At 44.4% G+C, this 13795-nt stretch overlaps 1 protein-coding gene across 1 annotated transcript; it reads right to left on the bottom strand.

Moving 5' to 3' along the window:
* Window positions 1-10667: 10667 nt before the first annotated feature.
* Window positions 10668-11102, bottom strand: LOC110894372. The gene has a single exon (XM_022141596.1). It carries the CDS (start codon window positions 11100-11102, stop codon window positions 10668-10670), a length of 435 nt encoding a protein of 144 aa, XP_021997288.1.
* Window positions 11103-13795: the final 2693 nt, after the last annotated feature.

Genomic DNA, 13795 nt, shown 5'->3' with positions numbered 1-13795 from the left:
CAAGTAACTTTGGTATAATCTGCCGAGCAAACCAAGGTGAGTTCATTACATTTTCTCAAGCATGCGTCCCGGTGGTTTGGGACAACTAGTAAACAATTGGAAGGGAAACTTGGGGTAAACAACTGGAACATAGAAACAATCATCTACCGGATTGCCTGTAAGGCAATGCGGTAATTAGTTGATAGCGCTATTAGGTTTGGCACCCTCACACCGGGCCGTAAGGACGGGCGTGAACTAATTACTGGGACAACTTGTGAATATAACGCGGATATAAGACCTCCTACAGCTTGTCAAGGTTGTTTGATACCTTGACTTTGACCAATGCCTGTAGGGCATTGGGGTTAGGCATTCCCATCATTGACGCTGCATACGGTACAGTAACCAAGTAACAACGACATCTGAACCAAACAACGAGTTGATTTAACTAATATCTGGTAACTTCACACATAAGCAACACCTTGAACTCACCAGCGTAGTCTGACACACTTGTTTGCATGCTTGTAGGTCATTAACGTTTGGAACATGGACTTGCTATCTGGGAGGGCTGGAGTGGTCATGGATCGAGGCTCTTGGATTAACTCACATTTAATACACTGGTTTTAAGTATTATTATGAGACATTTGCTAAACGATATTTATATGCTTCCGCTACACAACTTTTGGGAATTATTATGATGTTTGGCATCTTTGTTGGTAATTAATAACCTGTTTTATTTAAGTATTTATTATTGGTTCAATGTGATTGGTGGCTCGAACTCTGATGCGTAACACGTCTCGCGGGGTTCCCGCAGGTGGAATTTTGGGGGTGTTACAGTTGGTATCAGAGCCACTGGTTATAGTGAACTAGGTTTTAAAACGTTTTGTAAAACCAGACTATAACCGAACAACTTCGAAAATCGATCATGACACTCAGCACCAGATTGCAAGGTTCGTCTCTCTCTCACTTTATACATTACTTGCTTAGCAGTCACACACCCACAACGTATATGAACTGAAACGTTTAACACCATAGTGACTTGATAGTGTAACACTACTCTTCGACTCATGTAAACCATAGAACTGTGATATCATCTGTTGTGTTGTTTGAACGGGGGGAAACTTCGAGCGCAGGCTAAGAGGCACTGAGATAAGCATGCAAATTGCCTTATTATTATGGGTGCACACTTAATAATAACGCGGGGTGCATGCAAGTCCCAGTGAGGCTTATCGAGCGTGAGAAGGGTTCTGCCTTATTATGTGTGAACTTGGTAGTACGTAGATATCAACCTGATACTTGATATCCATCTCGTTTCGATTTCCTGAGTTGGTTCATCTCTATATATAGAATCATGAGTGGACGAGGACATGGACGTGGCAACATCAACATGACTCAGGCTGAGTTGACTGACCTAATCAATACCCGTGTGGCTGAGGCTCTAGCAGCCTATCAAGCTGGTACGGAATGTACCAAGTACTCTTTACTCTTATACCACGTACACGTCTTTTCATTCCTATAATGTGTTTCCTTCCGTCATTTAGGTCAGCAAGCGCAACCTCAACCTAACCAGCCTGCGTGTACGTTCAAAATGTTTATGGACTGTAAGCCACAGACCTTCACCGAGACTGAAGGGGCTGTGGGACTCCTAAGATGGTTCGAGAAAGCCGAGTCTGTGTTTGCTATCTGTAACTGTCCCGCTGGGGACAGGGTGAAATATGCTGCGGGTACCTTGGCGGATGGTGCCCTAACGTGGTGGAACGCCCAGGTACAGTTGTTGGGCATCGAAGCAGCAAATGCCACAACCTGGGAAGACTTTAAAGAACTGATCAGGGAGGAGTACTGTCCTCGGGATGAAGTCCAGAAGTTGGAAAACGAGTACTACGACTTGAAGATGGTTGGATCTGAAGTCGAAGCGTATGTGAAGCGATCGTATGAACTGGCCGACATGTGCCCGAACTTGTCCCGGCCTATGTCTCGGAGGATTGAGTTATTCATCAAAGGGTTGCCTCCGCGTGTGAAGAGCTTGGTCACTGCAGCCCATCTCAATGATTTGACACAGATCGTTCGTCTGACTCATAAGATTGTGGACCAAGAGGTAGAAAGCAATTCGTTACCCCCGCGTATTTCGGCCACTACTGCTGCTACACCCACTGCCACTGCGTCCGCTAATGATAACAAGCGGAAGTGGAGTGATTATGATAGAGCATCCAGTGCTGGTCAGACTCAGAAAAGGCCAGACAACAACAACAACCGCAACATCAGCCAGTCGTCTTCTGTCAATCAAGGCCAGGGAAGTGGCCAAAGTCAGGGCTCGTATGCAGGGAAGAAACCACAGTGTAATAAGTGTGGCTACCATCATTTCGGGCCGTGTAGTCGCACATGTCACAGGTGTGGTAAAGTGGGCCATGAGGCCAAGGATTGTAGGGCCCCGCAGCCCAAACACCAGCAGCAACAGAACCAGCACAACCAGAGACAACAGGGACAACCGCCCCAGCAGAACCAGGGTTTTAGGAGGGGGTGCTATCAGTGTGGGGATGAGGGTCACTTCAAGCGGGATTGCCCTCAGTTAAACCAGAACGCTAACGACAACAACCACCCGAATAATAACAACGCTGGAAACAACAACAACAACGGCAATAATGGGGGAAATGGTGCTCGAGGCAGAGTGTTCCTGCTTGGAGCAGGGGATGCCAGGAATGACGGCAACGTTGTAACTGGTACGTTTCCTGTTAACAATCGTATTGCATCTGTATTATTTGATTCGGGTGCCGATTGGAGTTATGTCAACGATTAGGGATAACCCCAACACCTTTAGAAGTTAAACAAGTAGTAGAACTAGCAGATGGTAAAATGATAGAAGCCTCGAATGTCCTTTCTGGATGCAAACTAGATCTCGTGGGTCAGGTGTTTGATATTGACCTCCTTCCCGTTACCCTCGGTAGTTTTGACATAGTAGTAGGGATGGATTGGTTGTCTAAGCACCAAGCAGAAACTTTGTGTAAGGAGAAAGTTGTGCGTATTCCTCTCCCTGATGGGGAGTCACTGTTAGTTCAAGGGCATCGTAGTGGGACGATGGTTGGGATTATCACGGCCATGCGTGCACAACAGTATCTACAAAAGGGGTATCCTGCACTGTTAGCGTTAGTTACCAACGCTCAGTCTAAAGAAAGTAAGATCGAGGATCTACCAGTGGTGCGAGAATTCGCTGATGTGTTCCCAGAGGAGCTACCAGGGTTACCTCCTCATCGTCAAGTAGAATTCCAGATTGATCTTGCACCGGGAGCGGCTCCGATTGCTCGAGCTCCTTACCGGTTAGCACCTGGTGAGTTGCAGGAGCTGTCTAATCAGCTACAAGAATTGTTGGACAAGGGTTTCATACGACCCAGTTCTTCGCCTTGGGGAGCCCCAGTTCTGTTCGTAAAGAAGAAAGACGGGTCATTCCGTATGTGTATCGACTATCGAGAGCTCAACAAGGTGACCATTAAGAACCGCTATCCGTTACCACGCATCGACGACTTGTTTGACCAGTTGCAAGGGTCAAGTTTCTATTCAAAGATCGACCTAAGGTCGGGTTATCACCAGGTAAGGGTTAAGGAAGAGGATGTTCCCAAGACAGCCTTTCGAACGCGCTACGGACACTATGAGTTTTTGGCCATGCCGTTTGGATTGACCAATGCACCAGCGGTTTTCATGGATCTCATGAACCGTGTATGCAAGCCATATCTCGACGAATTTGTTATAGTGTTTATTGACGACATCTTGGTTTATTCCAAGAACAAGGAAGATCACGAGCGTCACCTACGCCTCATCTTGGAACTTTTGAGAAGGGAACAATTGTATGCGAAATTTTTTAAGTGCGACTTTTGGATTCGAGAAGTGCACTTCCTTGGGCACGTTGTCAACGAGAAAGGGATACATGTGGATCCTGCGAAGGTGGATGCAGTTAAGAATTGGGCGGCACCAAAGACTCCGTCTGAGATGCGACAATTTCTTGGTCTCGCAGGGTATTATCGAAGGTTCATTAAAGATTCTCGAAAATCGCGCAACCTCTCACCTCGCTGACACAGAAGAACACAACGTACTCTTGGGGAACGAAGCAGGAAGAGGCTTTCCAAGTTCTGAAGCAGAAACTTTGCAGTGCACCGATCTTGTCTTTACCAGAGGGCACCGAAGATTTTGTGGTATATTGTGACGCGTCAATTCAGGGTCTCGGTTGCGTGTTGATGCAACGGGCGAGAAGGTAATAGCCTATGCCTCGCGACAGTTAAAGATTCACGAGAAAAACTACACGACACACGACTTAGAGTAAGGAGCGGTGGTATTTGCGTTGAAGATCTGGAGGCACTATCTGTACGGTACCAAATGCACCATCTACACCGACCATAGGAGTCTCCAGCACATCTTTGACCAGAAAGAGTTGAATATGCGACAACGACGGTGGGTGGAGTTATTGAACGATTATGAATGTGCCATCAAGTATCATCCGGGCAAGGCGAACGTTGTAGCTGACGCCCTCAGCAGAAAGGATAATGCACCTAGGCGGGTACAAGCATTGCAACTCACGATCCAGTCCAACCTTCCTTCCCAGATACGAGACGCTCAGTTAGAAGCGTTGAAACCAGAAAACGTTCGAGCTGAAGCTTTGGGTGGCTCGAGACAACGACTAGAACGAAAGGGAGACGGTGCCTACTACGTAACTGGACGCATTTGGGTCCCATTCTTTGGCAACTTACGAGAACTTGTAATGGAAGAGGCACATAAGTCACGCTACTCTGTACATCCGGGATCAGATAAGATGTACCACGACCTGAAAACTACCTACTGGTGGCCCAGCATGAAGGCTCATATAGCAACCTACGTCAGCAAATGTTTGACTTGTGCTAAAGTCAAAGCAGAACATCAAAAGCCCTCAGGTCTACTGCAGCAACCAGAGATACCCACATGGAAGTGGGAACAGATCACTATGGATTTCGTGACAGGACTACCAAGAACTCAGGCTGGGAATGACACTATTTGGGTGATTGTTGATCGCCTCACGAAATCAGCACACTTCCTAGCAATCAAGGAAACAGACAAATTTTCTCAGCTGGCAGCAGTGTATCTTAAGGAAGTGGTTTCTAGGCATGGGGTGCCAACCTCTATCATTTCAGACCGAGATCCGCGTTTCACTTCAGAATTGTGGCAGTCAATGCATAAATCGTTTGGTTCCCAACTCGACATGAGCACCGCTTATCACCCGCAGACGGATGGTCAAAGCGAGCGCACCATCCAGACACTTGAAGATATGCTTCGGGCATGCGTACTCGACTTTGGGAAAGGATGGGAGAAGCACCTACCGTTGATAGAATTCTCCTACAACAACAACTACCATTCAAGTATTAAGGCAGCTCCGTTCGAAGCACTGTACGGACGGAAATGTCGTTCACCTCTCTGTTGGCATGAGGTGGGTGATAGTCAGATCACATGACCTGAGTTTGTTCTTGAGGCATCAGAAAGCATTGTGCAGATTCGAAACCGTATGGCCGCAGCTCGCGACCGTCAGAAAAGCTACGCTGACAAGCGTAGTAAACCGCTGGAATTTGAAGTTAATGACCGCGTTATGTTAAAGGTTTCACCCTGGAAGGGTGTGGTGCGTTTTGGGAAACGCGGCAAACTAAACCCTCGTTATGTAGGACCATTCAAAATTCTGGAACGAATTGGAAAGGTGGCCTACAGATTGGAATTACCCGCTGAGTTGGGTAATGTCCATGATGTGTTTCACGTATCGCAGTTAAAGAAGTGTTTGGCTGATGAAACACTTATTGTACCATTTCAAGAGCTGAAGATAGATGACAAATTGCAGTTTGTCGACGAACCAATTGAGATTATGGATGGGGAAGTTAAAGTTCGTAAACACAGCCGTATACCGATTGTGAGAGTTCGTTGGAACTCAAGATGTGGTCCAGAGTTCACGTGGGAATGCGAGGACCAGATGAAACTTAAGTATCCACATTTATTCCCCGAAGACCAGTCAAAACCCAGTGAACCTAGTGTTGATGCAACTAGCGAATTTCGGGACGAAATTCCCATTCAAGTTGGGGAGGATGTGACACCCCAGGAAAACCAGCAAACGATATAACTTATCTAGCTTTAACTTATCTAGTTTTCTCTGTGAGTGCGTACCAAATTTCGGGACGAAATTTCTTTTTAGTTGGGGATACTGTGACAACTCGTAATTTGAACCTACTTTCTGTAACGTTACGTGCTTTCGTGAATTATGTTAATTGAATGTTGTGTTTTATATCATGTGAATGCGTGTACATTTGTAATCGAACCGAATCGCACAACCCTCACTCCTTTGCATTATCAACCGCACAAGCCTCTTTGGGCCGTTTGGCTTGTACGCGGACCCATAGGCTGCCGAGTTGGGTTCGGCCCACTCCACTATTCGTGTATACACACAACCTTAGGAGGTTGTTTCTCACTTGTTGCAAAATATCACAACACACACAAAACCCTAGTTTCCTCTCTCTCCCTCACGAACTCGTGGCAGCCGGATCCTTTATCCCGAAGACTTCTCGTTTGTTGATTGGATCACCCTCTTAATCGGTTAGTGTGCTTATAATTGTTCCATGATTGATTGATTATGTTGCTAAATGAATTGTGTATTAATAATCGGCCCACTTGTATGCATTGAGTGATGTTCTTGTGAATCGGTTGGAATGATAATCGGCTGCCATGTATTTGATTCGGATTGTAATTGATGATGCTTGTTAGATTGGCCATCATGTTATATATTCGGATTGTTGTATGATAATGCTAGATTGAATGTTGTTAGTCGGCTGAAATATGTTCTTGTTCGTATGATCATTGGGTTGCTAAGATGCATGCTAGAACTCAGATTTTTGAGCCTGTTCTTGTAGTTAACATTATGCTCTTGTTCATGATTTGATGTTTACTAGGGTTCATATGAAATTTTGGTAAAAACCCTTGTTTGATCGGATATTGAATAAGGTAGAAAATGTTAATTGCGATTGATTGATGATGTAAATTGGGAAACTGATAAATAGATTGTAACCGAATAGCACAAAACCCGGGTGTTTAAACGGATCGCACATGTTCCACTCGGTCGCACAAGATCAGGTTATAAAGGACTTGATCTGGTTGCACAAGACGGACACACAAGCATTATCGCACAAGTTATGTACAAACGGATAAGCACAGTGCACTACGTCATATTGCATGATCGCACAAGACCTTGTGGATCGCACAAGACCGTGCCGATCGCACAAGATCTTGGGCCACACACGGATCGCATAAGCTGCTTCACTGTTGGGCCTTAGGTCCAATCCCAATCTTCAATCGCACAACTCATCCGAGTCGCACAAGGCATTTCTAGTCGCACAAGATATTATGTTGGGTCGGGTATACTTATTGGGCCAAACAGGTTAATGAATTTCTTATGTTAATTGGGCCGGGCTAGTGTCCAATCGCACAACCCATTGTGGATCGCACAAGCATTGCAGATCGCACAAGGGGTTGGGCCGACTATTAATTAAGCCCAATCGTTTAGTCGCACCAGTTTGGATGTGTTATACACTTGATTAACTGGTAAATGCTGCCATGTTCTATACGTGTTTGAAATGTGATAACTTGTGTGAAACATACGTGCATTACTTGAGTCAAAACCTGACCTGTACGGTAACCCTGTTAGGACGTGATTGACTACTCTTAATTCAAGTAACTTTGGTATAATCTGCCGAGCAAACCAAGGTGAGTTCATTGCATTTTCTCAAGCATGCGTCCCGGTGGTTTGGGACAACTAGTAAACAATTGGAAGGGAAACTTGGGGTAAACAACTGGAACATAGAAACAATCATCTACCGGATTGCCTGTAAGGCAATGGGGTAATTAGTTGATAGCGCTATTAGGTTTGGCACCCTCACACCGGGTCGTAAGTACGGGCGTGAACTAATTACTGGGACAACTTGTGAATATAACGCGGATATAAGACCTCCTACAGCTTGTCAAGGTTGTTTGATACCTTGACTTTGACCAATGCATGTAGGGCATTGGGGTTAGGCATTCCCATCATTGACGCTGCATACGGTACAGTAACCAAGTAACAACGACATCTGAACCAAACAACGAGTTGATTTAACTAATATCTGGTAACTTCACACATAAGCAACACCTTGAACTCACCAGCGTAGTCTGACACACTTGTTTGCATGCTTGTAGGTCATTAACGTTTGGAACATGGACTTGCTATCTGGGAGGGCTGGAGTGGTCATGGATCGAGGCTCTTGGATTAACTCACATTTAATACACTGGTTTTAAGTATTATTATGAGACATTTGCTAAACGATATTTATATGCTTCCGCTACACAACTTTTGGGAATTATTATCATGTTTGACATCTTTGTTGGTAATTAATAACCTGTTTTATTTAAGTATTTATTATTGGTTCAATGTGATTGGTGGCTCGAACTCTGATGCGTAACACGTCTCGCGGGGTTCCCGCAGGTGGAATTTTGGGGGTGTTACATTTTCCTTCCTCGTCAGCCAGAATTGGCGGCAGCGGGTCCCACATCTCATTGTTCAAACCCTTCAACCTTGGGCCGTTGTCGGTGTCAACGACCAAACCCATAGCCTTCAATGAGAGAATATCCACAACAAATCCCCGATTTATCAATGTCAAACCGGTGACAACTTCATCAGTCATAATGCCCAGTGCGTAGGCGAGTTGGGTGACGTACTCACCACCGTGAATCTGGCTACTGGTGGTCCTAGCAGAGCTATGCATGAAAAACTCTGCCAATCGCGCTGCAAGTTTGATGTGAACCCCGTCTGCGAGCACATAAAGATAAATAGCATCGTGAGTGGGACAGTTCCCTAAACTATCCATGCGACCCGCGATCGTATGACTCGTGATGTGGTGGAGGACCCGAAGTAGTGGGTCTCTCAGCCATGATGCTTTCGCTGTTCGAGGCACGTAACTTGGGCCCTCGGCACCCTCGCCCAAAATTCTGATCGTTGCTTCTCGCTTGGAAAGGTGTATTGATCTGTGAAGAGCTCAGAATTTATTAATTCATTTGTGTAGATCCCGAGCTTTGCAACGGTCCAGTTATGCCATCGACGACCTAGCCGAAAGTTAATTTGTTTCTTTCTACGGAAATCTGGATTTCTGCTCGCCTTAGGTTTCTCATATAAGTATGTGGCCAAAAACTCTAAGGTAAGCTCGCGGTAGGTAGGTTATCTGATATTCAGTAGTCGGGCGAACGGGAGCGACAACGTCCCTTGTAGTCGCTCAGATTGATTGAGCTCTTCCATTACATCCCAGCTCAGTCTCTATGGCTCTCCGAATTGCTCTCTGCGTTGCCATAGCTCATTAAGGGCGGTGAGACATGGGTGGTCTCTTGGGTTATTCTGATCGAAAAGGAGGAATGGGTGATCCATCTGCATAAGGAAATTAGGTTAGAAACGTGTAGAACATAAAAAATTGTAAATCGAACAGCCGAGCACAGTGTTAAGAACATTTTGTTCTGATCTGGGCATTTGGCACGGTCGTGCGAATCAATCGCACTACCAGTGCTAAGGGGAGTGCAGCCCTGATCATTGTAACACATTGGATCGACACTGTCGTGCCAACGATGGCACTACCGTGTGACTCTGTAACTTGCAGAATCAGCCCCAATCACTTGGACAATCAAATTTTTCTCAAATGCAACAAATTTCTTTGGTGATTAGGTGGTAGAAATCCTACTAGTTGTTCATGAAGTACACAATTCTTCCAAGAATTAGGGTTTCCTTTGTATTTATGAAGAGAACCCCAATTTCTTGAAGAAAATCAAAAACCCTAAGTCTAGAACAGGATTAAAACGAAAAATTTAAGTAAAACACATACATTGTTTGAATAATTGAAGAGATCTTGCAAAAAGTGGGGTAGTTTTTTAGGGGAAACTGGTCTGGAACGGATGTGCGGCTAGGTTTTTGAACTTCTGAAAAGTTAATTGCATAAAGGTTCTTTAAATACCCCTCTGACTTATTTGTCCCCGTGATTTTGCATGGTCGCGCCAAGCGTGACACAGTTGTGCGGTTCCGACATCGGCTGATGGGCACCCTGGATCTTGGGAAGCACGGGTGTGCGAATGCAAGTGTTGGCTTAGGAGGGCACGACGGTGCCAACACTGCAGATCAGCAGAATGTTTACAGAAGCCATTTTCGGAGGCTATTTCGACCAATTTACACCACTTTTGCAAGATAAAATCTGATTTAACATTGTTCTAACTCAAATTCTTCACTCGGTATGATTAAAAACTGTACAAACACACCAAAAACCGAAAAAACAAACAAAAAATATGGAAGAACTACAAATCTAAAAATAAGACAATACTACCCCTAAGCGTACAAAACACGCATGCTACATTTTTAATCATCGACTCGATAGCATAGACTTTCCTCCCCACACTTATTATGCGCGTGGGGTGTGGAGTTTGATAACCTCCACCACCGAATCGATCGGCCCGGCGAAATAATGTTTTAATCTATGGCCATTCACCTTGAAAGTTACACCATCGGCATTCTCAATCGCGACGGTCCCGTATGGAAACACCTCTTCACCGTATAAGGACCCATCCATCTTGAGTGTAACTTTCCCGGAAACAAACGCAACCGAGAGTTGTAAAGCAAGACCAGATCTCCCGCTTAATTATTTGTGGTCCTTTAAGCGCTTGTCATGTAACTTCTTGGTCTGTTCCTTGTATAACACGGAACTCTCATAGCCATGATATCGCAACTCTTCAAGTTCATGAATCTGCAAGAACCGGGCTTCACCTCCGCTTTTAAGATCCAAATTAGCAGTCTTTAGAGCCCACATTGCCTTATGCTCCAACTCAACTGGTAGATGGCATGCTTTTCCATAAACTAGCCTAAATGGAGTAGTCCCAATAGGCGTTTTGTAGGCTGTCCGAAAAGCCCATAGCGCCTCATCTAACTTCTCTAACCAATCCTTGCAGTTTTGACCAACTGACCGCTCAAGGACTCTCTTTAACCCCTGGTTCGTGACCTCCACTTGCCCACTTGTTTGAGGATGGTAGGGCGTGGATAACCTATGGTGAACACTGATGTGTGTAAAATGCAACATATAAATTACACCAAATGAGGCATAAAACTAACCTTTTTTTAGTACTAATGTTGGAAAAAGTGTGCCTTTGTCTTCCTTTTGTATTTTCAGGACCAAATGAGCTTAAATTAACAAAACGAACAAATATGCAGCAAAAACTAACATAAATACAAAGAAAAGGAATAAACATGGCATGCCCGACCCCTTGACAGCATCTTCCCAAGCAAAAACAAGAAACAGAGGGCTGACCATGGCCCCGTGCCCATTGGACACGGGGGCGTGGTCAGGTGTCTGCAGAAAATGACAAAGCTATAGAAGCCTCTATTCCCAGCATGAGGGCGTGCCCAGCTCAAGAAGGGGCGTGGTCAACGCTAAGATTCACAAAATCTTGCAACTCTTGATAGTACAGATACGCTTCTGCACACAGGGTCGTGCCCAGCGAACACGGGGGCGTGTGGAGCCTAATACAGACAATTGCAATTAATGAAGAAAGAGAAAGAGAATGGCCACGGGGCCGTGTCCAACGGACACGAGGCCGTGTCCGGGCTTCTGCTCAGGCTATAAATAGGGGTGCTTGGTTCACTTCAAAGGCATCCCTTGGCAAACCACCTCTCTCCCACTTCACCACCACTCCACCACCACTACAACACCCACATCCACCACCATCATCCATCATCCACCTTAGAGTGTGTGTAGTAGTCTTGGGATCCAAGATTGATAGTAAGAGTTCTTGTCAATCAAAGGCCATGTTTGGCTAAGTCTCTTACATCACTTGGTGAAGACAAGCATTTAGCGTAATACTTTTGATTTTTAATCTTTTCGCACTTTTTATTTGGTTTTGTATTAGTGACTTTAATAACTAGTTTCTTATGTTGAAGGTGAAACTTCTTTATCATTTGTCCGTGGTGTCTTGGCATTACTTTACTGTCTATATAAAGTAAAAGATTTTCACCATTCATATCTCTACGGTCTATATAGAGATACGTTGGCTACCTTGTTGGGGGTTAAGGGAATGGTTTAGTAAGGTTCTTGCCTTGTTCAGTGTATAGATCCTGCAAGGACCTGGGTCAAGCTTACTAGGACCTCCTTCAATACCCACTGGTATTGGATGGCGGGGGTGCGAATGGCTTGATCCCCTCATATGTAAACTACTATTATTACATTTACCCGGCTACTTGGGATTGTATCCCTGCTGACTCAAACCACTTAGCCAAGGGTAATGTCGCCTTCAAAAGAGGGGCCTACCACTTTACACATTAATAACTTAATTAATTATCTTCTAATATTCCGACCCTTTGGGATTGTATCCTTGCTGACTCAAACCACTGAGTTGAGGGTAACGTCACCTTCAAAAGAGGGGCCTACTACTATAACTAAGATAATCTCTTAAAAAGTGCAAAAGTGCGGAAATCATCAAAGGTTACATTAAAGGCGAGGCGGATCCAAGTGATTCATCTTGTCTATCTGTTTTTATTTTATTTTTATTTTCAGCATTTTAGTTTTTATTTTTCACATTTAAAACCTTTTTCTAAAAAATTTGATTTGATTAGACGTTGATGATAAACCGGTACTAAAAGCTCTTGTGTCCTTGGACGACCTCGGTATCTTACCAACGCTATACTACGCTCAAGAAGGGTGCACTTGCCCTTATGTGTGTTTAGTGTTAGTAGAATATCGTGTTTTATAAATTTAAAACTTGACTAATGTGTAAAATGGGCTTAAAATATTAATAAAAATATATATATCACTACACACGCATCAAGTTTTTGGCGTCGTTTCCGGGGACACAAGGATTTTAAGTAAGTTAGGAATCAATGGCCTAATCGTTTTTTTCTTGTTTTTCTAATTTTTTTAGGATTTTTCTAGATTTTTAGCTTCTGCAAAACTCAGCACGTGGTCGTGCCCGCTGAACACGCCCCCGTGCCCAATCTTTGATACTGGCAATCCTGTTTTAAGTCAGACAGTAACTGAACACGGGGCCGTGCCCACTGAACACGCCCCCGTGCCCAAACTTTAGATACTGAAAACAGAACCCTAAGATCCCGGCGGTTGGTAATTTCTGACACAAACATGAGTGATATTGATCATTTTTACTTTCGTTCCTCTTATGGTGCGTGGTGTCAAATATGTGGCGGGTCTCATGAAGATTTAAAATGTTATTTTTTAAATTACACTCCCCACTATATAGACCCATCATTTTCCTGTAACCTTAAGATGGGAGAAAGTAAAAACAATCCCTATCTCTCCCTTGAATGCTCTCAATCATCTCTTCTAGATGGTATGATTCTTGAAGAATTATTTCAAATGGAAGAAGTAATTCTCCAATTGATAAGAGAACTTGAGATGGAAATAACTAATAAGTCTCAAGACGACGATCAAGGAGAATTATTGAGATCGCATTCGGATTATAACAACATCGTTGCTCCCGAAATCACCTCTAACTCTTGTGAGGACATGAGCAATAGTCGTCCCTGTGTCGATTGTGCCGTAAAGGACTCCCCATCGGTCTCTGCCAATGCATACATAGACCTGAGCAATTCGACATATACCTTCTTTAATGAGAGCCCGGATAAGGAAAATAAAGGTTGGTCTCGCCCACCAGTATTTAGCTTAGGATTCACCCTTTCCGATAACCTCATGCGTTCTTGTCTAAAACTAGGGCAACTTAGGTACCTCAGGCACTTCGGTGTTGTTCCGTCCAGTAAGGAACTGCC

Source organism: Helianthus annuus, chromosome 2 (assembly GCF_002127325.2).
Source record: "Helianthus annuus cultivar XRQ/B chromosome 2, HanXRQr2.0-SUNRISE, whole genome shotgun sequence".
Taxonomy (NCBI): domain Eukaryota; kingdom Viridiplantae; phylum Streptophyta; class Magnoliopsida; order Asterales; family Asteraceae; genus Helianthus; species Helianthus annuus.
Note: the sequence above shows the minus strand (reverse complement) of the source record. Positions and strands in the feature narration are given on the sequence as shown.